Source organism: Labrus mixtus, chromosome 7 (genome assembly GCF_963584025.1).
Source record: "Labrus mixtus chromosome 7, fLabMix1.1, whole genome shotgun sequence".
NCBI lineage: Eukaryota > Metazoa > Chordata > Actinopteri > Labriformes > Labridae > Labrus > Labrus mixtus.
In genome coordinates, this window is record NC_083618.1 from 18363537 (window position 1) to 18391434 (window position 27898).

At 39.4% G+C, this 27898-nt stretch overlaps 2 protein-coding genes across 4 annotated transcripts; both read left to right on the forward strand.

The window, feature by feature from the left end:
• Positions 1-887: 887 nt before the first annotated feature.
• On the forward strand, positions 888-9831 carry smpd2b (sphingomyelin phosphodiesterase 2b). Of its 3 annotated transcripts, none has more exons than XM_061043382.1 (11): positions 888-1030; positions 3118-3237; positions 3348-3444; positions 3618-3694; positions 4197-4290; positions 5972-6061; positions 6155-6237; positions 6430-6562; positions 6884-6988; positions 7096-7279; positions 8312-9831. In XM_061043382.1, the coding sequence occupies exons 2-11, from the start codon at positions 3188-3190 to the stop codon at positions 8734-8736; spliced, it is 1338 nt and encodes a 445-aa protein (XP_060899365.1). In that variant the 5' UTR covers positions 888-1030; positions 3118-3187; the 3' UTR covers positions 8737-9831. The 3 variants fall into 3 exon arrangements, with proteins under 3 accessions (XP_060899365.1, XP_060899364.1, XP_060899367.1); XM_061043381.1 differs by having other exon boundaries at positions 964-1237; XM_061043384.1 differs by lacking the exon at positions 888-1030 and adding an exon at positions 2534-2665.
• Positions 9832-12358: 2527 nt separating this feature from the next.
• On the forward strand, positions 12359-27868 carry pkp1b (plakophilin 1b). Its single transcript, XM_061043395.1, has 13 exons — positions 12359-12673; positions 14091-14179; positions 15840-16471; positions 16570-16711; positions 20024-20231; positions 20653-20812; positions 22843-22960; positions 24039-24215; positions 24704-24874; positions 24996-25149; positions 25380-25566; positions 25713-25797; positions 27397-27868. Exons 1-13 carry the CDS (start codon positions 12484-12486, stop codon positions 27469-27471), a joined length of 2388 nt encoding a protein of 795 aa, XP_060899378.1. The 5' UTR covers positions 12359-12483; the 3' UTR covers positions 27472-27868.
• Positions 27869-27898: the final 30 nt, after the last annotated feature.

A 27898-nucleotide genomic window follows, 5' to 3' on the forward strand; every position in this document is an offset into this window, starting at 1 on the left:
TAGTTTTTGGGCTTTTGATGTGTTTATTAAGAGAGAGAGAGATAGAGAGAAAGAGGACAGTTTATATAGTAACAAATCAGGGAGAGAGAGAGAGTGGGGAAGACATGCAGTAAAGCAGCCACAGGTAAGACCTGATCCCGAGCCGCCCACTTTAAGGACTACAGCCTCCATATATTGGGCACTTTAAAAAAATGGTAATACATGTAAAAGTCCTGAATTAAAAAATGATGGTAAGGAATATGATCCAAGTGTTGTCGGGGAAATGTACATAATGTTTTAGATTACATTTAAGTGAAAAGCAGGACTTAAATGCTGCAGTTGGTTCAGTTTAAAAAAACTATTTTGTTCAGGACTGAAACCAAACAGAGAATAAAGGCCTCCTAACCACAAATCCTCAAGTTTTACCACAACTGAAAAAAAGAATACAAAATGTATATCATCGGAAAAGCAGTAAAATCCCACATACGTGAAGATGTTATTATGAAATGTTTTTGCATGGAAAATCAATTAAAACTTTTCCTTACTGATAAATCAACGTTTCACATTTCATTTATATAAAACACATGTATAGCCTTACCTACCTTATCAGCTCTTTTTATATTTAGAGCACAATAATCTTAACTGAAAAGAGAAGCGGCAGGTTTACTACAAGGAACCTAAGTTTTGTTTGAAAGAGCCCACTTAGGTGACTGTACTTTAAAGCGTTTGGCAGCAGGAACTCCACTTCCCAGAATCAATCACGGCTGAGAATAAACCGGAAATGCCTGTCAAGTTAGCTCAAATAAAACCATTTGTTTATTTGTTTTATCTCAGATTAATAATAATAATAAAACGGCTTTCGACATACATTTTTAACTTTAACTGATTGTCCCTTTACAAATATTTGCCAACGATGGACCCAATGTCTCTAAAATACGGACGCAGCTGCAGTTCCTGTTTTATTTTGAGGGTGAAAAAACAGAGCCGGAGGTCATGACAAATATGTTTCACTGCAGGTGACTTTACCCCGCCAGGAACAGCACATAGCAACGTAAGTGGTGGAAACACCTTTTAGTCGGCGTTAATCTGTTTGACATGATGACCATCCTTACTATGTCAACTCTGGGTAATAATTAACCAACACAGCATTATAAACTAGGCTGGCTTACGTGTAGTCTTTTTTTGGGAACTAAAACCATTAACGACATTGTAACTGCACGTTACCTGTCCTGCTAGCTGGCGTCTAAAGGCTCTTGAGGTGAGTTAAATTAACTTATAAATAAACCATTCAGGTAAATATGTCTTCAGAAACTGGAGCAGGCGGCACCGTGTCTGAGACTAGCTGAATGGCTAACTGCAGTTGCTAAGCAGTTGTTACTAAGGGTTACCTGCAGTGATTAACGTCACAGCTAGCTCACTAATATAAACATAACTGTACATTATACATCATTAAATAACCACTGAGAAGGAAAACAAGTGTACTTGTCCCACTGGATAAAACTTTATTCACATTGTCCTCTGCATTTACGCCTGACTTTCACCAGACTACCGGCATTTTGGGTCACATGTAACTTAATCTGGAGTAATTTGGCTTTAAAAGATCCAGGGCACATACAATCTATTCCCCTCTATACCCTTCAGGAAATAGAGTTTGATGTCCATTTTGTGGGTTTAAATCCACTGTGCGCTACTTAAATGTTACCTGTCTGCATTATCTGTATACTCATGTGTGAATAAGACAAAAACAACAGTGTTTTGTATATTTTACTGAACGTATTGTTTTAATCACTGGTAAAGTTATGTTTATCTCTGTAACAACAACAAAGACTAGCCAGTTATTTTGACCTGTGACACGAAAGTCCTCTTCGATTCTTTTCTCTGCATTGCTGCTTCCCCCTTTTTATCTCCAGACAGAGCAAAGCTATGTCAGCACTCTGTTTAGGGCTGGTGTATTGTTGCACTCCCAGGAGATAGGAGTGAATGCTATCGCCTCTTTACTTTGTCTCTTTTTTTTTTTTGAAAAGTCAACATTTTCCCACTGCAGGACATGATGAGATCTGCCAACATCAGTTCACTTATCAAACATTTGGTCTTTATTTCCACATAGAGCAGCTCCATAAAGCACAGTTTCTTGTTTTCAGATGATAAATTCATATTTAAAAAAAACATAGGCTGTTGTAATTGTTTTCACATTTTTTCAACATTCAATTACACACACTACAGGAACTAAACAGACATGTTTAGACTTTTTAAGTTAAATTTGAGGTAAATATTTAAGCTTCAAGTTCCTCTTATGAACTGTGAGTGAGCAGAGGAGGTTTCATTCTAAACTGCACAAATATATGGGCAATGTTGTGGTTTCGGCTTTGCCAATGTATTTGTTTGCTTGCAAGTTTTGGTTCGTTAAAAACAATGGATGACCCAGTATTGGTAGCCCAGGACTTATACTTTTGTAGCCTTGTATCGAAACATGTGACGATATCATTTGATTTATTCACTAGTGTTGTATCTAAGTTAATAATTCTGTTATTGTGACTACTAGGGATGTAAATCGTAAAATTGTGATAAATCGATTCAAAGGTGTCAAGATTCACATAGAGCAAGATTTTGAAATTGAGGATGCACCATCGTCTTAAATCGGAGTTGTGGAAGCATTTTGGCTTCCCCAAGACAGACAATGAAAGAGGTGAGAATATAACAGACAAGAGAAAAACTGTGTGAAAATATTGCGAGAAAACAGGGAACTACACAAATAGCAAAACCAACGTGATGCATCATTTAATCAAACACCAAAGACACCAAAACAAGAAGCTCCCATCACCTCCCCTTGTTGTGAGAAAAAAACCCATTAAAAGTCCAAACCACACTGACAAGTGGGTTTGCAGCCTCTAAAGGAATCTTTTTCAGTCATAATATGTCTACATATCTAATTTTGTAACATTAATTGTGAGAGAATCGTATCATGAACCCAGTATCGTGAGTTGAGTGAATCGTTACATCCCTAGTGACTACCCTACTTTTCTCGGTTTATAATTGTTTTAACTGATGAATTAAAATCATTATTGTGATACATTATTGTGTTCTACAAACTCCAAATCAAGCTCAGATAACGGCAACCGTTTATTTGTGTCACATAAGGAGCTGTCCCAGTCATCTCACCTGATCTGACAATCCATCATCACATCTACTGACCCACTGACCTGCCAGCATGGCTAACACAGACGCTGTCAGTGTGCGGGTCTTCTCTCTGAACTGCTGGTCAGTGCCTGTGGATTCACTGAAAGTGATTCTTAATTCTTTTATTTTTTTTGTTACTAACACCCACATTTAAATGCATTTAATATTTCATACTTCATACCTCTTTCAAGGGGGATCCGCTACCTCAGCAAGCACTGTCCTCAACGCTATGCTATGATAGGAGAGATGTTAAGCAAGGAGGAGCATGACATTGTCTTACTGCAAGAGGTTGGTGAAAACCATCTGACAAAGTTAGAAATGATCAAAGCCACTTTTGACTTTTTCTGCTCATTGTGCTTCTTTAAAATATACAATAATTTATGTTCAAACAATAATTACTTAACTTTCAAAGATGTCTGATTCTCTACTTTTTTTAAGTAAAATAAATACTTTTTTTTCAGGTGTGGAGTGAGAAAGATTATTTGTCTTTGAAGAAGAAACTTGCCTCCAGTCATCCCCACTCACATTACTTTAAAAGGTAATGTTTTGACTCTTCGAGGTCCCTTTGCAAACTCTTTTTCCACCTTTTTCCTTTTGAACATCTTTCAAACTAATTAAAAGCCATATACTATAAATTGTCATTTCATTTAAGGCTCGTGAAGGACCTTAGTGTCAAAACAATGTGTTCCATGGCACTGATCAATCAGAAAATTTGAAGTAAAGCTTAGTCCTTACCTATGAGGATTAACTTCTGAAGCTTAATTCTCTCTTGACCTTCATACCAAAGCATAAGACTGAAATTTATGGAAAACCCCAAACTTCGTAATCCCTTCTGCAGCTCACAAAAATGTCCACTCTGGTCGTTAAGTTCTCACATGAACTTCAGATGACATATGCTTCTGGTACTTCTGCTTACATGATGGAGATCTACATTAAGAGCAGGGCTTTGAGTTTAGTTTATACTCAGACAGAATCAAAGCTGGGGTAAATCTTGAGCTTGTGACTTCTGCTCATATCTTGTTTTTCCTCTCATTCTGCAGTGGAGTCATTGGGAGCGGTCTGGCAATTTTCTCCAAACACAGAATCCATGATACATTTGTTTATCGTTACTCACTGAACGGTTATCCATACATGGTAAGTCTGCAGCGCCCTGACATACAGGAAGAAGAGTGTCTACATGAAAGTGGTCGATGATTACCAAAACATTTGATGAAAAGATGAATTATGTGCCAAACAAAAGCTTCATAAAGGTTATAAAAACGTAAGATTCATGTTCCAATATGTTGTTAATCAGTGCAAAAAATAAAGAGCAACTACAAAAGTAGATTAAAGAAACAACAATTCAAACACAGAATTATTATAACATATACACAAATGAAATTCTAATTGTTGTGTTTATTAATATTTCATGTATACACCAACAGCACAGTTACAAAGGAAACAACAACTCCTTGTGTGTAAAAAAGAGGTATGAAAAATAAAGCAAGACAAATCTGAGAAAATACAACAGAATAAAAAAATGCACTTGTAGGATACAAACAAAACAGTTAGCAACAAACTCAGCACCAACTGTAAAATTCAAAGTCACAGTGTGTCTCAATGATCTAGGACAGGATACAAACATTCATGGTTCCTGTTCCTGGTTTTATGTTATGACACATTTTGTCAAAGGTGCAGAACTGACAGAGACACTGTGTAGGACCTTCTCTATATACAGTATGTAACAGCTTGGTCATTTCTTTTAGCCAGGATTTTTATTTTTAAAGGTTCATCTTTTTTTCCACAGAGAGCTATAATGTTCCTCTATGCAACAACCATGCCATATTATTAAAGAATTTGGTTGTTAGTTAGAGAGATTTATTTTTAGTACATGTCGGGTTCCTTGTCTGTGTGTGGATCTGATGTAATGTCACAGCTGTAAACTTTAGAAAAAGCACTTCAAAATATCCGACTAGAACTTGTTTAGTTTGAGGCAAAAATCTGAATAGGTGGCCTGAAGTGCCCTGAGCTGATTATCACTTAGGACAGGTTGGAGAGACAGCCGGGTAAAAGGAGAGTAACTTAGTGGAGGAATAGAGAAGCCTGTGACGTACCTTAGGGGCGCACTCACACTAGGCCCAGTTGCCCCGTACCATGCTTAAGCACGATTGTCCCCTCTCCCCATTCCCGCGCTGGCCTGCACTCGCACTGCTCCAGGACTAACCGGGCCTGAGCACACTCCTCTACATAATGTCATAATACAACACATGAATGTGCAAAAAGAAAAGGGATGCGCAGCCAAGTTGAGTCGTGTCCAAGTGGCACATCTGAGAACAACACAGAGAACATGACAGCTACTTTACTGACTTTGTGGCTTATTTTGAGTAATTTTAGTCAGATACAGCATACATTGAATTACAGGTAGCTGGAGACGTTAGTTGAGTTGGTGAAGCTTCTCAGATATCATGACTGACTGCCGCACCAAGGTCTATTTTTTTCATTGTCCTTTTCATTGGTTCTGCATGAAAACAGGGTTATGTGCTGTAAAGAGAGAAACAAATCTAGGGACTACTTGCTTTGAGTCAGACCTCTGGTTCATCATTATTGTGTGAAAACAGATTTGATTAAATACTGATAAAGAGCTATCTTGCCTGATCTCCAGAGAATCTCTTGACTTTTCTCTGACTTTTATGGATTAAGCATGCCACTTAAAAGAAAATCTTCTATTTAAAGTTTAGGTAACTAGTGTTATTTCCTTTCTAAGAGCTAAAACCTCTCTTTGGAGACGGTCATTCACTTTTTCTATTTATTTTCTTGTAATTCTCGAAACATTTAGGCTCACCATGGAGACTGGTTCGGCGGTAAAGCGGTTGGGATGGCTGTTTTGAGCATTGGCAGCCTGACTGCAAACATCTATGTTACTCATGTAAGCTTTTTCCGTACTAAATTTCTCAGCCTTGCCTTTGGGTTGTACACACATATTGATAAATATGCTGTTGTCCTTGCATATTGATTTTAGCTGCATGCAGAGTACTGCAGAGACAAGGATTCTTACCTACCTCACCGAGTGGTTCAGGCCTGGGAGCTGCAGCAGTTCATTCGGTACACACTGCGTCTTTTCAACATGTAGCATGAGACACTGTTTGTTTCCTCAGGTGTAGGTTTGCACATTTTGCTCTAGATGAATTTAGGGATACTGAAAATTTTAAAGCAACTACTCTGCACCCCCTGGATGTCTTCCTTATCAGTAATAGGCTTTGTTTTGTGTTATAAGTAATCATGTTTTTGTTTTAGTCATACCTCTGCTGGAGCAGATGTGGTGATCTTAGGTGGGGACCTCAACATGCACCCTCAGGACCTGGGTAACAGACTACTGAGGACTTACACAGGACTCAAAGACTCGTATTTAGAGACTCCGAAGTTTGAAGTAGGAAGATGACACCGTGCAGCATAACACTCTATATTATTTTGTCTACTAGAATCCAGTAATTATAGAAAAACTCTGTTTGTAGACCTATGAAATATTCATCCATGGTACTTCAAACATCTCACAAACACATCCTCAGACAGTACACTTGTTCAGAAAGTAGTTTCTTTTAATTGTAAAGCTTTATTAACTGTGTCATTTTGTCTCCCTGTCTCAAAACATTAAACCTGTAAGATTTCATCCTCACCAGCAGAAACAATGGTGCATAAACTAGAGGCGGATTGTAAAGTTTTTAATCCATAAAATGATTTTGTGTTGCAGGGATGTGATGAGGGTTTGACTCTAATAGCAGACAACCCGTTTATCAGTAAAAAGGAGCTCGGCCCCTTTGAGAAGGGAATTCGAATCGACTACATCCTCTTCAAGGTGAATGAGATCTTTGTGTACTCACAGGTGGTGCATTTTCATCTTAACTCAAGATGTTCTGTGTTTTGACTTCCAAATACCTAAAAGCTTTTCTTTTTCATTTTCAGGGTTCTCCAAAAACAGACATCTCTTGTGATTTCATGTGCACCACCAAAGGCTCCGTCCCTGACCATCCGTTCCCGTACTCCGACCACGAAGCTCTGACGGCTGAACTCAGGCTGAAGACACACACTCCATCTGACACTGGCAGTGGCAGCGGCAGCCAATCAAAGAAGCAGGACTCTCCTGCAGGTATTTTTTTAAAATCCATGTTATATGACTTAAAAATAATTAATGGATTCTTATTAAAAGCAGCTTAACATCAGGGTGTTAACATACACATTTTCAGCATGTTAGCATGCTGTTGTTAGCCTTTAGCACAGAGCATTGCAATGCCAGGAGCCTAATTAGTATGGGAATAAGTTCCAAGTGGCAACCTCTGGTGATGAAAAATGAAGCCAATGGGGAAGTGCAAAAGCTGCAGTAACTCAAGTGTCCACTTGAGGCTGGCTCCAAAAACAGAAGAGATAAACAAGTTTACAGCCTGGGTCAAAATTAATTGAAGATAATTTCTTTATTGGTCAAATTTCACAGGGAAAGTTTTCATTTGTTTTGATATTATGAAAGCTAAGAGTTCACTGACAGGTGGAAAAAGGTGATTTCCTGGAGGCTGACTAACGCTTCTTTACAAACGGCAAAGTGATGTCACTGAGACTACATCCTTGTTTTATACTGTCTCTGATCATTCCTGAAGAAAGTGGTTGTTTTTTTACCACTGTTTGTGCTGTCAGTGATTCCCTGTTTTGCAATAAGGAGGTCTTCCTACAACTTTAATCAGATCTGGATAGTATCAATATATCAATTGGATCTTTCAAACCAAATTAATAAAAGCTCAGTTGTGGTAAGTGCAGCTTTGCAAATGTTTTTTAATAAGCTAAAAGATGGAGATGCATTAACAATAACCTTGAGGCTTATTTGGGAAATGAATGTGACTGCTTTCAAAAGTGCTTGAGTCATCAGAAGAGCAATAAGTTATATAAGCTCTGTGAATGAGCTGCTGTAATGTGAGCACTGCTGTTTTCTTTTGGCTAGTCCTGCTTTTTGTCCACATCAATTTCAAACCACTTCCTGTAATTGCATGCTGGTTGATGAGTTAAATTAACAGGGATCACAGAGAATATTAAGTGTAATTTTGTAAAGTTAATCCAATCACAGTTTGGCTGTGGAACAGATGCACAGCACTGCTTTGAGAATCCTGACACCGTCTCCGATTTGTGCCTTCAGAGAAGTTGGCTGAGTTGGTGGATATCGTGACAGAGGCGCGTACAGAAGTCAAGGTGGGTTTGCACTGCGCTGAGGGGATGCGCTACACAGCCGCACGCACCGGAGTGATGGGTTTTGCTCTGCTGATTCTTGAGCTGGCCATCGCTGCTGTACCCTGGCTGGCTCTGGGAGCAGAACAACCTTTCCCACGCACCTCCTTTTACCTACTGGCTGCACTGTGCTTCGCCATCCTGCTGACCACCTCTCTGCTGTACATCTTCTACACCATGGAGCTGAAATCACTGCATGGGACTGAGGACCAGATGAGGCTGGCTGTAGGAAGTCTGCAGGAGAAGCTCAGGGGGTTTCCTCTGGCTCAGCAATACAATCCGCAGAGGAGGCCCCCAGAGGGCCAGGAGCCCAGTGCCTTTGACCCAGAGGAGTAATACAGGAGTCAAGCAGGTCGAAGTGGGCTACAGTAATGACGCCTTAGAAGTGAGCTTTAAGATGAATGTTTGAGAAAGAAAGGAGCCATTTACCCTCTGAATGTGTTATATGCTATTGAGATTAAGATCTGTGCTGCTGAATGAAGTAGTTTTTGAAGGACGTTTCTGAAAGAAGTGCAGGACACATGCTTTGACATTTTTAATACTTTTTATATACTTGTCTTTAGCCTATTTTTAACTATTTTATGCACCTCAGCAAAGATCCTTCCTGTTACGTAGTATACTTCCGTGCTACTTCTTTTCTTTAAGGCCAGAAATGTGATGATTTGTGTTTTTTTTTTAAGCCTCACGTCCCACTTGCATTCCATCCTTTAGTAGTTTCAGCGGGACCAGTCGTTTCTGTTTTTATATTCCAGTCCACCAAGAAGTAATCTAAATGGCTTCAGATTGCTTCCTGATTGACTAACAGAAAGTAGCCCTGTGGTCTCTATTGCAGGGAAGACAAGGACACTCTGATGGATGGAGTTTTACATTTTGGCCAGTAATATTTGTATTTTTTTGGCGGTGTGCATCACTGAGAGCTTCCAGCATCACCTAAATGCACCTGTTTAGACTTTACACAGTTAGTGTATAAAAAAAAAAAAGAAGAAGAAAAAGGGACAACTCCCTCTTAATTTTTCCGTTACCATGCCGATTGTCTTGCACTTGAAAGTATCTGTATGTTATAGACAATCTACACTCCTCTTTCTAGAAGTTAAACAGCTGGAATGCACTCAAGTCTTATACTCTTTAACTTTTCACCTCGTCTTTTGACGTGTTTTACAAGACATCATGTACTGTAGGGGAAATTATAACTGCTTAATATGTCTTTAGTGTGCAGTGCACTCACTTGACTAACCCGACAAACCACTTCCTTTTATGTGTGCCTAGAAATTACCTAATGTTCTGTATCACTTTAAAACAGTGCTGTGACTGATCAGGAGCCGAGAAATGACTGATGATTTTTAAAATTAAATCAACTTTAATTGAGAATGTTCAGCTGTTAAATGTGATGGGCATTATTATGAAAGCAATAATAAAAGAATCTATTGTCAAGCCTTGTGACTGCTGTGGTGAACAGTGTGCAGCTGAAATGTCCATCTGTGCTGATACACAGCAGATCCTCACATTCACCACTAGAGGACAGTATCAGTACAACAGAAAGGTTCATAGGCGCGTTTCTTCCAAGTGAAAAAACAAATTGGCACCTGAAGAGCAATTAAAATCAAAGTTGACAGAAGATGTGTAATTTACCAGGTCCCACATGGCAGCTAGCACATGTACTGTAAGGCAAGAGCACCCAGGGCGTGGTGCATTTTTTGTTCTTTTTAACAATATGAGTTTCATCGACACATCGACAGCAGAAAAAACACCACATCAGAGTAGTTTTGACATCAGTAAAGAAAAAAACAAGACTGTAGAGCTGCAGACATTTGAGACTACACGACACTGAACCCTGAACTGTGATAAATACTGACATTAAAAGGATACAAGAAGAACACAAGTTAGCCCACGCATTACTCTGACTTTTGGACATATAGGGTAGAAAAAATGTTTCAGTCATTGGATTTCAACAGAAGAGGATGTAGTATTCTAATCTGAAAGCACACGATCTTTGATTTGTTTGACTGGCAGTTGAAACACTTGCTACAAATCTCTTGTGCAAGTACAGAACAATACATTTTTTAGGCTACATCTAATTAAGCTACTTGAATCTTTTAATAGAGCGTGTTTCAACAATAGTTTTATTTTGGTTCTGGATAAAAATGTCATTTAACAGCAGATGTAAGAGCTGATGGATGCTTTCTTTACACCATATACTGCAGTACGTTACTGTGGTTTAACATGTCTCTGCATCTCTTTGGATAATTCAGTCACATTTGAAAACATTAGTTTTCCCACAGCACATTTTTTTCTCCTTATAAATAAGTGAAGGCACCAGCTATTGCAGTACTGGCAGCTCATGAGGAAGGCTCAAGCTACTGTGAGCGGGTCTAAATTCAGCCATAGTGGAGGGTAAATTAGATTTTTACATTATAATAACCTACAATAATAGCGCTATAGGTTACTCAAGTTAGTACCTCCCTCTCATTTGTCATGATCCAGTCTGCTGTGTGCTGGTTATGCAACATGTTTGATTAGTTATGGTTAAAGCACATGGCTGTAATAAAAGGCTGTAGTAGCATATTTACCTCGACATGACTTGAAAACATGATGGACTGAAACCTTCTTTGACCGGTTGGTTTCCAGACCCTACGAGATGATAAATTACATCCGTAGGTGAAGTGCTTCGATTGTTTTCTGAAATACAAGTCTGAATAGTATGCATATTATGTCTCAAGCTGCCAGGAAGCATGAAGAGCAAAGTGCTTTGAGTGGTCGGGAAGACTAGAAAGGTGTTGCACAATGCAGCCCATTTATCATACAGTATTACATTATTCCACGACAGCTAAAGCCGCGCATGCAAATTGTAGTCAAAGTGAAAGTACAGAGGTACTGTATGTCAAATAATACAATATCAGCAGGTATGTATTCAGGGAGCTTGCTTTTTCACAGGATAGCAAAGTAACTAAAAACATTAACTTAAGTTCTGTGATTTAAAAGATTTATGGGTATTTTTATGTCTCTTGTTCTTTATTTCCCAGATCAGCTTTATTTAACCAGTAGCTAGTCTACAGTAAGAACCTCCAAGGCTTTAAGTGTACTTACTGCACTAGCCTATATGTCAGAGAGAAGTTGTGCACTACATTGATTTCACAGTTGTCATGACAACGACGGTAAGATTTACTGTATATAACACAATAAAATAATACAACTGTCAAATACAACAGACTCTTTGCTTAGGAGCCCTTATAAAGTGTGAGTTTTGTCATGTGCATGAAGCTGTTAGCAGTTTGACCCCATGTGGGTTTTCTCCTTTTAAATTTCGATCATGGGTTTTATATTCTAATAACAGTTTAATGTCCTCCAAGTCTTAAAACAGTCAAGTTAATCAATACCCCCCCCCCCCCCCCCCCCCCCCCCCCATCACTTAATACACCTGACAGCTGTATGAAGCTTTATCTGAACCAGAGAAACCACAACTTATCACCTTTACATCAGTCATAAACATGTCATGTCATATTTCATGTCAAACATACATTGATCTTAGGGGAAGATTTACTGCTGAGCCAGTGTTTCTTATTGTTAATCATGTAGATTTGACTGATTACACATAATGTACTTTACCCAAGTAAAGCCAATGGCAGTGTTCTCATGATAGTTTATGAATCAGTGTAGTATTTATCTCTGCATGTGAATGAAGTATAAACTAAGTGGTATACTCTACAGTGAAAATACTCTACAGGTGTCGTTAATTGCACAGCTCTGCAGTATTTCCTGAACCTGTTTGCCCTTGGGGGTCATGTAAACCAGCCTCACAGGTCCACTAAAAAGAAAGGCGTTTGTCAAGACCAGTCAGAGAAAGTGCAGAGTGAAAGCTAATGAGCCAGCCCTCAGTTTAGACTCGTAGGCGTTTTGTGTTTGTGCCTGTGGGTTTGGGCGCGGTCTAATGGAGCAGGCAGGGCAGGGCAGGACAAGGTGCGCTTTTATTACTTCAGACAAACTCACCGACACCGCAGGCTGACTGACTGGCTTCCTGTTTGAGCCTCCCGTGGACACTGGTGAATCGGCGATCGGCGACGGACAGTCTAAAAAATAAAATACAAAATGACGAGTCTAGACCCGCTGAAATCAGCCATTTCCATCCATAATGTGGACGACACGTCTCTGGCTCTGCCGTCGGTGAATCAGTTCAATTCAGGACAACAGCGCGTCCTGGAACAAGTGCAAACTCTCCAGAGGACCAAGAGAAATTCCAGCAACAGGAGCGGGGGATCTACTTCTTTGTCTCCAACAAGTAAGAGCAGACTGCACTGTTTTTCATACTCCAGGGACAGAGATGTGGGCTGTACTGCGTGTATATACAGATCGGGATTTATAGGGGGGGAGGGGGTGATGTAGCATCTTCGAGGAATTTGTACATCCTATTGTGACAACTATTTAGACCTATTCTGTAAACACCAAATACACCCAGACCTCAATGTTTGAAACTAAATGTACAATGCATCTGTTCAGTAGTTTGCTTGTAATGTCGCAGGACGTTTTTAATCATGTAATCTGGAACTCCTTATTGAAAGTGGAGACACAATATTCAGATTTCAGTTGTAGTGTTGACTTAGTAGTGTTCGCTTTAATAGTTTTTTAGGACTTAAAAATATTTATGTTTGGGCATTTTGTGTCTTAATTGGAGAGATAGGACAGTGGGAATTCAGGGAGAGAGAGAGAGAATTGAGAATGGCATGCGGGAAAGGAGCCACAGGTCGGATTTGAACCTGGGCCGCCCGCTTGAACTCTTAATGCATTATATTTCAATTCCTTGACATGACACTGAGGTCAGGTTTTTAATCCTGTGGAAGTCTTTAAAACTACACACTTTCAGTATTTTGAAGAATAAATGTGCGTGGATTTGACTTCTTTGACCTTAAAGATGAAGTGAGTAGGGTAAGTTTGTTACCTGTGAAGAAGGCCTCAGACTTCCTTTCAGACTTGTTTGGAGATCAAATGTATTTGGTGCATCATGAACTTGGATACTTCAAGCTATTCACTTATTTGTGACAATTAATGATTTAAGATGGCCTTATATTATTTTTTTGGAAGATACTCCTGAATATTGTTCACTTTTTCATATTTTATTCTAAATCATCAAGATAAAAAATAAAAAAAACAAACTAAGAATAGTTGTTTCCACTGTCTCCACCTGAGGAGAAGTATGATTTTAAAATGTAATATGGTTCTAGTTGACATTGAAAAATGCTCATGTGAAATAATAAATTATGATTTGCTCTTTCTCCATTATAGCCAGTTATAGTGCTCTTATTTCTACAGATATAAAGTAGGTCATTGTGTATTTGTGTGCTTTTCCCCCCGTTCTTTTTGGACTTAAATTCCTCTTTAAGTTACATGAAAACTCGAGCTCATGACCAAAGATCAAACGTGCAGCCGAGGGACTGAATATTTAACCGTTTTAACTTTAAGGTCAAACAGAGGAAATACATCAAATACACTGATGTCAGGTGTATAATATAACTGATGTCAGGTGTATAATATAACTGATGTCAGGTATATAATATAACTGATGTCAGGTGTATAATATAACTGATGTCAGGTATATAATATAACTGATGTCAGGTATATAATATAACTGATGTCAGGTGTATAATATAACTGATATAATATAGTACATATGATAACAGCTGATAAACGTTTCTCCTCAGGCCCTGTGTATGACACTGTGTTTGTGGACGGCTCCAGGACGAGTGCAGCTAATGGCGGTGTCTTCTTTGGGAATGGATATTCTAAAGCTGTAAGTTACGGAGCTTTTCTGTATTTTTTATTACACCACTGACTGGCAAGTCTGACTCTTATTCCCGGTATTGTTATTATCTTCAGTGTTGTCATGGAGAATAAATATTGGTCTGCAGGAGGGCTTTAGTAACCACCGAGGTCTGTGTCTCATATTTGTGGGCTTCCAGCAACATGGGGAGGAGTTTTTCTTTCTTCTGCTCTGAACAAATGATGCAAATAGTTTTATTTGGCTGATTTAGTTGTTATTTTTTAAGTTAATACCTTGGAATTAGCTTTTTTTGGTACAGCGTATACTGTATTTAAGATAGTATTTAGATTAGGGCTGCAGATGAACTATTGATTGTCTCAGTGGCCAAGTCTTCCATTTGCAGAAACGCATCATGTAAAGCATTAAATCCCCATATTAACAATGCAAACATTATGCTAATATGCAGTTACCAATATGTGTTTTTCTGTGTAGGGACAAAATGATGAATTCAATTTGCTGATGAACAAACACCTACAGTGTTTCAAAAGCTAATTTCCTGAGACAGAACACAAATTCAGTTTTCTTCTAACAAATGAGTTGACTATTCAGTCTGCTGACTAATTATTATCCCATTAGAAGAATAAATATCTAATAAAAAAATTCCTATCATATATGAATGATCACATTTCTACGAGGGAGAGGTTGCATAGAGGGAATTGTTTTTTTTAACGGTTTTACAGAATCCGATTTGCTCTTTTACCAAATATAGAAATCTATAATAGAAATGGGAATAAAATAGAGCATATAAACACCCTTAAAATAAAAATAGGTAATTAAGAAATATAAAAAACGATGCAAAAAGTATTAAGTCAGAAGTATTCAATACTGCAGTGTAGCATTACTGCCACATTCAGGTTTTATTCTCTCTCACTGCTTGACTCTGGAGAACTGCTAGTTCAATACAATGAAACTCAAATTAAATGCTTTTTGACTGGGGAATATATTTTGTAATATCGGCGCATATGTGCTATAAAATTAGTTGATACCGATAGTGACTGGATACATTTATATCGGCTGGCTGATTAACCGGTTGGCCTCTACTTTTAATGATCTCCTCTACCTTGTCTGCTGTTCATTAACTGCATTATGGATGGAGCAATCTAAGGGTCATAACACTAACTTCTCTTGGATTAAATGTGTATTTTTAACGGTGAGTCTTTGAAACAGACCTCAGATGTTTTGTTATCCTGCCTTCAACCCTTGTACGGGCTGGCTTCCAGTTAATCACAGTGTTATTTTTCCCAAAATGTAATCCTGATAGTATTGAAAAATAGATAATTTCTTTACGTATATTACACATGATGAGGCCCTCCTACCAATAGTATGACTCAATGGCTCGAGAATGTTGTCCTCAGTTGACTTTTCGCCCAATTCCTCCTCAAATACCTGTTTCCACATCATTCCAGTTATTTCCGCTTGTCAAACTAAAATGTGTTTTCGAGACATTCCCATGGAGGTTGCCAGAGGTTCATATAAACAAGCTGCTTTACTGAACACCAAAAACGATCTCTCTCAATTTGATTTGACAGCTCAGTGTCGATCACTCTGTCGCCTCACGTATTTGCTGTTGAAATAAGCCTTGGAAAGAAAGGGCGTTCATCACGAACATATGTATTCTTTGGCTCTGCAGCTCTCTCTGGAGAAGAACATCAACCGTCAGGTCGTCAACAACCAAACAAGATCCACTTTGAAGAAGAACACTGCAGCTTCTAACTATCACTATGACAAGAGCTTAGGTGCAGGGAAAAACACTACCAGCCGCAGCGAGCCAGATCTGGCCTGGCAGCGCTCTATGCCAAAACGCTCTGGGGCTTCACAGATACTCCTCTCAAACATGAGCACGAGGAGGATCGAAAGGTCCGTAAGTCAGTTTACAAAGGGCTCCACATCACAGTCCCAGCTTCAGCCTCAGATTCAGTCTCATAGCCAGGCTCAGATTCAGACCCATTACCAGCCTCAGATTCAGTCTCATAGCCAGGCTCAGATTCAGACCCATTACCAGCCTCAGATTCAGTCTCATAGCCAGGCTCAGATTCAGACCCATTACCAGCCTCAGATGCAGACTCATAGCCAGCCTCGGTTTCAGTCTCATAGCCAGTCTCAGATTCAGTCTCATAGCCAGGCTCAGATTCAGTCTCCCACTCAGCCGCAGCCTGTTTTCGGCGTTGTGAACGGCACAGGTCTGACCAAAACAAACACTCAGTTTGTGAACACCAAAGTTGAAACTTTCAAAACTCTTCCAAAGACTCAAGTAGATTCTGGGTGAGTTTTTCTTTCACTGACATGAATCAATTTTATAGATCATGTGAATAATATTTGAACCAACAAACCATTCCTTTGTGTTACTGTTCATCTTGCAGGTCAACTGGAAACAGTGGCACTGCAGACATCACCATAAAGGAGGCTGTGGAGTATCTGTCCAACAGTGATGAGACATATCAGCACTGCGGCGCATCCTTCATACAGCACAATACTTTCATTGATGACAAGGCCAAAGACGAGGTGCGGTGCTTTGTTATCTTATCAAGTTAGACTGTTAATAATTTCCATCTGGGTGTAACCTGAGCGTTAGCGGTGAGGGGAGTTTGACAAATAGCAGGTAAGAAAAGTTGAAGGAAAATATCGGATGTATTTTCCTGCCAAATTTGAGTCATTATCTACTCTCACCGTGTCTGCTGATAGCCATGTATGTGTGCTGAATTAAAATTTTCACCCTGAAGTGAGATATTTTTCGAATTAGGTCACACTGACCAAGGTTGGTTTGACTTGTTATGGGTACCAGAAAGAATGTGTTTTTAATCCTTTCTGAGGGAACAAGATAACAAACTGTATGAGTCCAGTTGAGCTTGGTATTTCTGTTATTTAGCAACTAACTCAACTGAGGAGCATGCAGCAAAACAAAAAACACTACTACAATTTGGAAAAAATGAATTGTTAGTTGATACTGTACTTCATTGGTGCATATTTCTGAGAGAAAACTTGATATTGGTAAATGATATAAACAACTCTAAGAGGAAATATGACATTACATTTGTATTTTTTCCAGTTTTTAACACACGTCTGTTAAAAAAGCTGCTAAAAAAAAAAAAACCTGTTAAATGGGGCACTAGATAGCCTAGCGGTTATGTCCCATGCCCCATGTATGGAGGCTTTAATCCTCGTTGCAGTGGCTGTAGGTTTGAATCCCACCTCTGCCCTTTGCTGCATGTCATCCCTCCCACTCTCTCCTCCCAACATGAACTGTCTCTCTTCAGCCGTCCTATCTTAAAAAGGCAAAAATGCCCCAAAAACATATTTTAAAAAAGGTGCAAAAATATCTGTTTGGATTTGGCAGTTCAATCCATCCAAGGCTCTGTAATACATTACGTGACACTGTAAGAGGTATATTTCAGACTTTAGACTCTGTGTATGTGAGAGCAGCTAATGTGCCACGCATTAAAAGAAGAACTATGGCTTATAGCCTCAGACTGTGCAGTTCACAGCTGTTGATAATGTTTGCATTAGCACGTCTGATAAGCAGAAACAAACATCATAAATGAACTATTACTCTTTATAAGTGGCTGTAAACACAATCTATAAGGGCCTGTTGAGGACTTTGTAATATGCAAAGCTTAACAACACATATAAGGCTGATAAAGAGTCACCTTTGCTGAAGATGATCTCAGGATCTGCCCTCTGCTGGTTTGTGTCCTACCTCTCTGGGCGATCCTTTAGAGTGTCGTGGAAGGGAGAAGTGTCCAAAGCGCACTGCTTATCCACAGGGGTACCTCAAGGGTCAGTGCTTGGTCCCCTTCTCTTCTCCATATACACAAGCTCACTTGGTTCAATAATCCGCTCTCATGGCTTCTCATACCACTGCTATGCAGACGATACCCAGCTCTTCCTGTCATTCCTGCCAGACGATGTTACAGTTTCTGCAAGAATCTCATCATGCCTTGCTGATATCTCTAAATGGATGAACGAACGGCACCTTCAACTCAATCTTTCAAAGACTGAGCTCCTTGTCATCCCAGCCAGTCCCTCTATGCAACCACAGATCAATATCCAGCTTGGAACAACCAAACTCATGGCCACAAAGTCTGCCTGGAACCTGGGTGTCATGATTGATGACCAGCTAACTTTTAAGGTTCAAGTAGCCTCGATTGCCCGGTCATGTTGATTTGCCCTGTACAACATCAGGAAGATCAGACCATACCTGTCAGAACATGCTACACAGCTCCTGGTACAGGCTCTTGTGATATCACGATGGACTATTGCAACTCTCTACTGGCAGGTCTTCCTACATGCACTATCAAACCTCTGCAAATGATACAAAATGCAGCAGCACGACTGGTCTTCAACCTTCCTAAAAGAGCACGTCACTCCGCTGTTCATCTCCTTACACTGGCTCCCAGTTACTGCTCGCATCAAATTTAAAACTCTGCTGCTCGCTTACAAAACAGCGACAAAAACGGCTCCTCCTTACTTTAACTCTCTCATCCAGGTCTACACTCCCTCCCACCCAATACGCTCTGCCAATGAAATCCAACCTTCACAACAGGGTCCTAAGTCTCTGACTAGACTCTTCTCCTCTGTCGCCCCCGGTGGTGGAATGAACTTCCAAACTCCATTCGATCTGCAGAGTCCCTCTGCACCTTTAAGAAAAAGCTAAAGACCCAGCTCTTTCATGAATACCTACGACCTTAATGATGATGGTCTCCATATCATTGATGATGATGATGGTTGTGACGATTGTTTTTGTTTGATAATGATGACTTATAAGATGGTTTCTATACTGATTAGAGCTCTCAAGAACTGCCGTCAATGTTGTGCTTTGCCTCTGTGCAATGCCTGTCAGCACCTGTGTGTCCAATCAGACTCAAAACTGATCCGTTTGCTCTTACTGACATTGTTCCCTTTTTTTTCCAGATCCTTGCTTGTGTTGTACTTACTGTCTGATGTACGGCGCTTTGGATAAAAGCGTCTGCTAAGTGAATTGTAGAATTGTAGAATTGTAGAATTGTAGAATTGTAGATAAATAATGTGATAACAACTACTAAAGGGCGTCGTCCACACTCGCTCAAACAGCAGAGAGAATCTCGTAGTAAAACTGCAGGCTCAGTTCAACTGAGGTCACACTCCACCAAAACCACAACGACACGCCTCCCACAATTACTGCCTCTCACTCCTCTGTGGCATTTTACAAATATGCAGTTAGGGAGGGATCTTACAGAATTTGAGGTATTTCGCCCTTTTTTTCTGAAGTGTTTGTGCTTAACAAAGTTTTATTTTGTGAAATACATAACAGAGCAGCTGGTGTATGTTAACAGCACAGCCCAAACAAAGTTATGTGATTGGATGATAAAAGCTGCTCTGTTTCACCAGGTTAATGCTTCAACGTGAGCCTGTAACAATAGAAAATGTCCAGTTTGCATTAGCATTTAGCTTTAATACGGCCTTGTTAGACTTCCCATTAGTCACTTGTGTATGCATTGAAAATCTGAACTGAAAACTACCACATACAGAGGTAATAACAGGAGAGTAACAAATAAAAAGGCTACTGCTGAAAAATGCAAGGCTGTTTTTATCATCAAAAACATGGTTATAATTTCAAGAAATGTATCTTTAAAATGCAGCTACTGATGTTTAATGTAATCTCTCTTAGAGACTCTGCATGGTTGTATTTAGCAGCTTTGCCTCTGACATGTGTTTTTGGTGCTATTTTCCCAAAGTAGAGTATAACTGTACCTTTGTGTGATTGATTTGATTTTAATTTGACTGTTTGAAAATGATTCCCTCAGCTGTGTTAACTCATGACACCCTCTTGTTTTGCAGGTATTAAAGCTGAGTGGGATCCCTCCTCTGGTGGGTCTTCTGCGCAGTCCCAGTGTTCAAGTGAACCAGACGGCCTCGGCTGCTCTGCGTAACCTGTCCTTTAAAAGCAACCCTAACAAGGAGGAGATGCATCGCTGCGGCGGCATCACCGAGGCCGTGGCTCTGCTCAGAGAGACCGACTCTGTGGAGATACAGAAACAGCTGACAGGTATGAGTAAACTCTGAAATATGCGACTATGCATGCATTCACATACAAACATCTTTTAGTGCAAACAAAGCAGACAGAGGCAGGAGAGAGGCGATAATAGAACCCTGTTTGACTACTGCTGTGAATCATTAAGCCTCTTCTTGAGTTTCGTCGTACCACAAAGTGTTAATAGAGCTTTAATCATGTTGCCAAAATCAACTTGATTCTGTGCTTGCAGTGACGCTAATGTTGCACATGTTCTGTGGTTAAAATATGATTGCATTTGAACTATAGCCAGAAAATGTTGTTCTCGTCCTGCCATCAGCCTCAAGTGAATGTTGAATCTATTAAAACAATATAACTGTTAAATATTTTTGACTCAAGCAGTGAGTAAGTGTTTGTTTGAACTTCTGCTTAAAGAGCAAATGTTTACTCGTTCCAGGTCTCCTGTGGAATCTGTCCTCCGTGGACAGCCTGAAGCCAGACCTGCTGAAGAGCGCTCTGCCGGTTTTGATGGAGCGCGTGATCCTGCCTTACACAACAGGTCCTGACCAGTCCAACAGTGACCCCGAGGTCTTCTATCACGCCACCGCATGTCTAAGGTAAGCAAGAAACTCCACATAGCGTCTTGTGTCAAAACATTCTTTGCTTTGGCTTTCGTATGCTGATCATGTTTCCCCTGTGTGGCTCATGACAAAGCTTTAACTTTGCATGCCTTTAAAATGTTTCCCTGCAAAGGTCAAATTAATTTGTACATATGGTTGATACATAAACATCCTACAAAAAGTAATGAAATTTGTGTTTGGCAAGTTTTTCATGGGCGCAACTCACATACTCAGCTCTGCTGCTCATCCCAAGAATGCATGTTCCTTACAAATGTGACACCATTTAAAAGAGAAATAAACAGGCTTTCCAACTGTACAAGATTTATTGCCAAAAAGCATTGTTACAACTTTTTGTGCGATGTTTATATGCATATACACAAATACGTGGTATATGTATTGTACCAACCTATATTCAATCTGCAGAGTCCCTTTCAGCCTTTAAGACAAAGCTGAAGACTTACCTCTTTCAGGAACACTTACACACTTAATGATATCCATGTCACTGATAATGATAATGATGATGAAGGTGATGACGATGATATTTAGGATGTTGTTGATGCTGATAAGAATTCTCATGAGAAGCTGTTCATGTTGTTGTTGATGATGACATTTTTTTTTTAATATGCTTTGCCTCTGTGTTTGCCTGTCAGCACCGGTGCAAACTTAAAGCATTTCTTTAGCACTTACTGACGTTGTTTCCTCCTAAACTGGCTTGTGTTGTTCTTACTCTCTGATGTACTTTGGATAAAAACGCCTGCTAAATGAATTGTAGATTATGATTACATGCATGATGATAGATTCATGATAAGCCAAGACTGAAACAAACCATGTAAATAATTGCTTGCTCTGCATCAGGAACATGTTGAATCAGTCATTATAGAAGTGAACAAGAGGCAGGGAAGACTTAAATGTGCTCAAAACACTGTCACTTTAAATAACTTGTTTAGTAATAATAATAGAAGTACACTCTGTCAAACATCCAAACCCTTCAAACTGTTGATATCTAGGTGGGTAGGGTTGTAATGAGCATGATGTTCTTGGTTTCAAAGTAAAGGGAAACACAGATTTTTTTCAAATACTTTTTCAATAAAGTGGATATATATTGTATATGTAGCATATGCTAATTGATGAGCTAAAACTTTGATTTATTTGATCACCCATTGAACAAATATTTGTAGTATTTTACTTTGATTAAATAAGACCTTACATTAAATGAGATGTAAATGTAGTTTGATTCAGAAACTCTGCATTAAATCATTCCGTAAAAACTAACATTAATGTTAATACTTCTAGATAGATATTTTCATTTTAGGAGGCTGGACTTGGCTGTGCTGTTAAACTGCACTGCAGGGTTTTTTATGTAGCGGTGCAAACTTTCACATACAGGTGTTGCTCAATCTTTCCCGGGATGATAGAAACGACTTTTCTTGTTGCACAAAGATGAAGCCAAAGTATTGTCTGCAGAGGTTTTTGCTTCTTAAAGTTGCTGCTTAAAAAAAAAAAAAAACGAGATCTTCAGGCAGAAGAGTCTGAAGGTTTTTTTTTATAACCCTCCTTTGAAATCGATGTGCGTCACACGACCATCAATCGTCTAAAGGGTGTTGCTACTTAATCCGTAGTTATCATGAGTTCTGTGTGAGCCATTGACATGGGAGAGATGAAAAAGATTGAACTGACTTCCTGATTCACTCTGGGAAAGTTGTTACTGTTTGACTACACTGTTGCTGTATTTTATTCACTTCCTTGATCTTATACGAGATTACTGTTGTTTGCTTTCAACGCCATGTGGAATCCTATCAGCCAAACTTTCTATTAAATCCTTTCTTATTAACTCTGACATGATTGGTTCAAATGGTGTCAATCTGTTCCTGAGTAATGCCTGCATATATATTTGCAAAAACGTATTTGTGAATACAATCTGTGTGTTCATAAAAAGACACCTCATACCTCTTCTCTTTTACCTCCTACATTAATGTGAATGTCTGTTTTCTCTAAACTAGAATGTATAACATCTTTATTTTGCACAGAAACATCAGCAGTGCAAAGCAAAACAACCGACAGGCGATGAGAAAATGTCGAGGTTTGGTCGACTCTTTGGTCAGTTATGTAGGAGACTGTGTGGACGCAGGAAGGCCGGATGATAAGGTAAGGGTTCATTTATTCAGCAAGGTCAACTGTGTCTCCTCTATCGCTCTGTCTCTGTTACTCTCTCTCCTTCTTTCACTTGAAATTTGTCCCTAAATTATGTTTGACATTCCCAACAATGGATATTAGAAATTGGAAGTGTTTAGTAGGAAAGTCTGAGCTCATAAACACACACAAAGAAAGGCAAAGGTAAAAAAAAGGCCAAGCATATTAACCATTTCACCAAGACTGCTTCACACTTTACCCTTAAACCTGAAATAAGTATGTTTCATAAATGTATGAAGATTTACTTTGGACACATGTTGAATAAGGTAATTGTAACTATTGTAATTGTGTCTCAATTCAGCTGCAGCGAGGAGCCGCAGTTTAAAGTTAAGCTGCATGAGCCGTATTTAGATGATCATTGTCATTTGCAGAAAGAAATAATTCTACTGCAAGAAACACATCGCTGAGTCATACTGCGGTTGTGCTCTGTATTCTTCCTAAAACTTCCTTTCGAAAACTAAAAAGCTCTCGTCTGCACACGTCTTATTTCTGTGACTATCAGTTTCTTCTGATTGAGTTAAAATGTAAGTCCCAAACCATTTTTAATTCAACTAAGCCAGAGAAGTTTGTTTAAACCTGATCACTAAAATAAATATAACAAAGTAATTTTTGCAAAATGTGACACACATTTATGAGATTGTTTTTTTTTTTTTATACCAGAGCTTCTTCAAAGTGTTTTCATGCAGGAAAGGCAGTCAAATGTTGTCTTAATTTCTCAGCCTCAAATCCCTTTGATGTTAGCGATTTCTGTGTTGCAGCTTAATTAAAGGCAAAGTATCTCCATTCACAATAGACTGAGAAATATTTTGTTTTCAGCTACCAATTTAATATACAGGGATGGTGCAAAGTAACAGCCAATCCACCGTCTGATAATCTGATTAAATATGTCACAAAGCAAAACAATAGTGTGTGGGAAAGTGCTCGACAACTAAATTGAGGTGTTGCCTTTTCTGTGTGAAATCAAGGTTCAACACGCGTACAAACACCCGAGTATAACAATCGCCCTTGTGTTGTGTGTTGCCTGTCGAAACAGTCTCTAGAAAACTGCGTGTGCATCCTGCACAACCTGACGTTCCAGCTGGAGGACGAGGCTCCGGCTCTTTTCAGCAGGCTCACAGCTTTGGCCAAAAATGTGAACAGGAGCCAGTCAATGGGCGACAGCAGCCCCATCGGCTGCTTCAGTCCGCAGAGCAAATCACCAGAACAAGAGGTGAGACGATGACAGAGACCAACAAACATACTGATGCCCAGGGGATACTTCTGGTTATGACAGTGAATCAGGAGTTCCTGTTGATAGTACCTGCCAGTTTGTCTAGACAGTACCTGTCAGCATGCATACTGCCATTAATCCTATTCCTCAGTGTGGCTTCTCCTGTAATTGTATAAACATTATGGCAGTAATGATTTCATTAAATCTTTTTAATGGCTTTAATCTGGCCTGTAAAGCTCTGTGCCCTGATTTCTGAAGGTGATACCTTTTTCCTTTGTATGGAGTCTGTAGGCAAGATAAACACATGTCACAAGTGTTCAAAGTGTTGCTTCTTTGCTTCGTGCACAGGGAAAATGATTGAAAAAAAAAAAACATTTTGATTTACAATTTTTTTCCTCAGAATCCTTAAAATGTAGTTTTTCTTTTTTTTTTAAGTAAAAAAACGTTTCAGTTTGTGCTGAGGATGATCTGTCCCCTTGCTGTTCTAGCGCCACTTTGACTTCCCAGTCGTTGAGGAGCCACAGCCGAACGGAGCGGGTTGGCTGATTCACTCCCAAACCCTGCAGAGTTACCTGTCTTTGCTCGCCACCAGCCAGCAAGAAGAAACCCAAGAAGCCTGCTGTGGAGCGATGCAGAACCTCACCACTCAGGAGGGCATTGTAAGAAAAGAAAAAGAAAACACTGTAATGTTGCATACTGACCAGGACAAAAGAAGAATATTTTAAATTGTATTATTTCGGTGATTTCATGCACTCAACCGGGGGTTTTCTTTATTCACAGGTCTCCAGTGTAATGAGCCAGATCATTGTACAGAAGCTAAATGGCCTGAAAGTTATCAGTCCCCTTTTAAAGTCAAACAAAGTCAACCTGCAGAGGAATGCAGTGGCTTTGGTAGGAAACCTGACCAAGAACCCAAACCTGAAGAATACCCTCGGTAAGACGCAGGTGTAGGATGGAATTTCCATTAAAAACACATCACCTGCTTGTTATAAACACGATGAAACATTTAAAATACTTAAATATGACAGAAAATTAATCTTTAGAGTCTCCTTTTAGGTATTTGGCAGGTTGGAAATTGATCATTCTAAGTGTTCACTTGCAGTTTTACAAGTGTTTGCTCATGTTAAACAGCCCCGTGGGCTTTTGTTTGTCTTGTTTCTGAAGCTCGTAAAGCCCTCCCAGAGCTGCTGAGCATCGTCAACGGCGGCACCAAGGGAGGGAACGAGTCTGACGATACATTATCCATGGCCTGCCGGACCGCCAACTACCTGCTTATGAAGGATCCTGAGATGGGCAAGCACCTGTTAAACCACAAGCTGATAAAGTCACTGAATGAAATCAGCCAAAACGAGTAAGGGAGTGTGTCTGCCTACGTGCTAGATAAGATAATACAAGACACGGGGAATACCTATGACTCACCAGGGACTGTGTTATGCAGACATGTTAGATTTCCACAAGTCCAAACTGATCTTTAATTATTGCTTTCCTTCCTTTTAGATATTTTCCAAAGTCCAAAAAAGCTGCAGCTCTGCTCCTCTACAACCTCTGGTCAGAAAAAGATTTGCAAAGCTTCCTGAAGAAGGTGAGTTGAATCATAACTCTGAGTGCCAAGATCTGTCAGGGTTTGGGTGTGTCCTCTCTCCTTTTGCTACCCTCAGCTAAAGCGTCCACACCTCTCTCAGGTATTTGTGAGAAACTGAAGGAGAAAGGTTGAAGGGATTAGACAGAGTTCTCAGAAAGTGCCCAGCCAACATAAATGAGGCATTAAAAAGATACAGCTTTGGAATCTAGCAGCTCAGGTTCAGAGGAACACATGCAGGACAATGTTTGCACTTGTAAGACAATATATTAGCAAGATGCATAATGCTGCTTCTTAATGTACGAGTACATTTTAACCAGTAAAATAATTGATGTAGCCATTACGTAAAGCTTTGCCACCAGCCAAAAATGTGTATTTGCAAAACTTATTCCATGTGCTGCTGAAATCAGAGAGTTAACACATACAGAAACAGCAGGCTGCAACAGCTGCAATAAAGTATGAAACAATAACATGTGTAATGTGACTCCCATATAAGGGAGTCCAAGTCACACTTGGTTAAGAAAAAATCTCAGGTAAACTTAGTGTTTTTGCCTCTACCATCATAGTCCTGCTCAGTCGGTTTTAGATTTTCTGTCCTGATAAGCAATTAGTCGACATCAGACATAAAGCGTCACCAGCTGTAAAGTCAACTAGTCGACAAGTCTGTGCAAACCCCAGTAGCCACCCTGGCGTCAGCCGTCAGTCTGACAACTGTCTTTTTGAAGACTTAAGTTTGGCACCCTGTAAGCAGAGTTTGATCGGATTGTTTAATCATAGCAGAAATCAATCATTTGGCTAAGAGGGGAGAGGGAAAGCTAAGATATCAAAGTAATACAGATGATGCCCATGGCTAATTCTTAAACTGGAGAATGAACTACTCAACCATTGAGTTTGTTAAGACTAAAAAGCAATGTACCAGGTCACTTTAAAGGACCGCTCTTTGTATTACCAAGGTTATTTATACAAACAATCCTGACTCCTATGCACTGGGAACCATAAATAAATCAATGCTAAATGCTAACATCCAAATACACTCATACTTGAATTAAACACACTGAAGAAACATGTGTCTCGGATCTGTTGGTAAATTGTAAACCACTTAGCAAATCATGTAATCTGTCTAATATTTGCAGAAAAAGTCCTTAAAAGGCACCGACAATACAAACACAGCCGAGAGGCTAAGTTCAGTGAGTGAATTAGCAAGAGTAACACCTAGTATTCGCCCTATAATGTATAATCTTACAAATTTATGCAGTTCATGAAAGCTAAAAAACGGTTGTTGTTTTTTTTGGTACCAGCTGTAAACATTAAAAATATGTTGTTACATTTGCCATATTTGTGTGAGGCATGATGGGGATTGACTCACTTCGGAGCCAGCCTCGAGTGACCGCTCCAGGTACTGCAGATTTTGGCACTGTTGCGTTCTCTTCATTTCTCAACCTCAGTTGTTGTTGCTTAACTTCCACTTCTTTTTTTTTTTTTAAATCAAGAAATGTCTGTGTTAACAGTGGAGCTTTGTTCATGTGTTTGCTGATGTGTCACTTTGTGTTTGTGCAGCATTATTTCTGAGAACTGATTTATGTTTTTCTATTGATCCTGCAGCAAGGGATGACTAAGGCCTCATTTGTGAACGACATTACCACAGCGGCACAAAAGTCAATTCAAATAGTGGATTAACTCTGCAGCCCAAACCCATCTCTGAAAGTCCTCCTCTGCCAAAACTCACCTGCAAGTCCTCTGCACATCCACGAGGATGGTAACGCTCCAAAGGCTAAGCAGCATCCTTTTTCATTTCACAAAGACTTACAGATTTTCTAACATATAATAACCATATAATCATTCCATCATCTTAAACTAACAAACAGAAGCACTGTAGGAAAATTGGGTGAAGGTTGATATGTAACATGTTAGCAACCAGATGCAAACTTTAATAACCTTTTTTTTTTGTTTGTTTTTACTGCTGTCAGATGTCTTTAAATATAAATACTGGGTCTGTTCCTCTCTGGTTCCATGCACATGCTTTAAAAGTTTAGGGTTAAGATTTTATTTTGCACTAAAATCCCTGTTTGTTATACACTCACCAGCCACTTTATTAGGTACAGCT

What these genes read in the sequence shown, in the direction of transcription:
- pkp1b (XM_061043395.1), top strand. Translation starts at nt 12,484, where the DNA reads ATGACGAGTCTAGACCCGCTGAAATCAGCCATTTCCATCCATAATGTG. An exon ending in TACTTCTTTGTCTCCAACAA is followed by an intron (nt 12,674 to 14,090) that starts GTAAGAGCAGAC and finishes GTTTCTCCTCAG; the next exon opens with GCCCTGTGTATGACACTGTG. An exon ending in GATACAGAAACAGCTGACAG is followed by an intron (nt 20,232 to 20,652) that starts GTATGAGTAAAC and finishes TACTCGTTCCAG; the next exon opens with GTCTCCTGTGGAATCTGTCC.
- smpd2b (XM_061043382.1), top strand. Translation starts at nt 3,188, where the DNA reads ATGGCTAACACAGACGCTGTCAGTGTGCGGGTCTTCTCTCTGAACTGC. An exon ending in ACATTGTCTTACTGCAAGAG is followed by an intron (nt 3,445 to 3,617) that starts GTTGGTGAAAAC and finishes CTTTTTTTTCAG; the next exon opens with GTGTGGAGTGAGAAAGATTA. An exon ending in TCGACTACATCCTCTTCAAG is followed by an intron (nt 6,989 to 7,095) that starts GTGAATGAGATC and finishes TTTCATTTTCAG; the next exon opens with GGTTCTCCAAAAACAGACAT.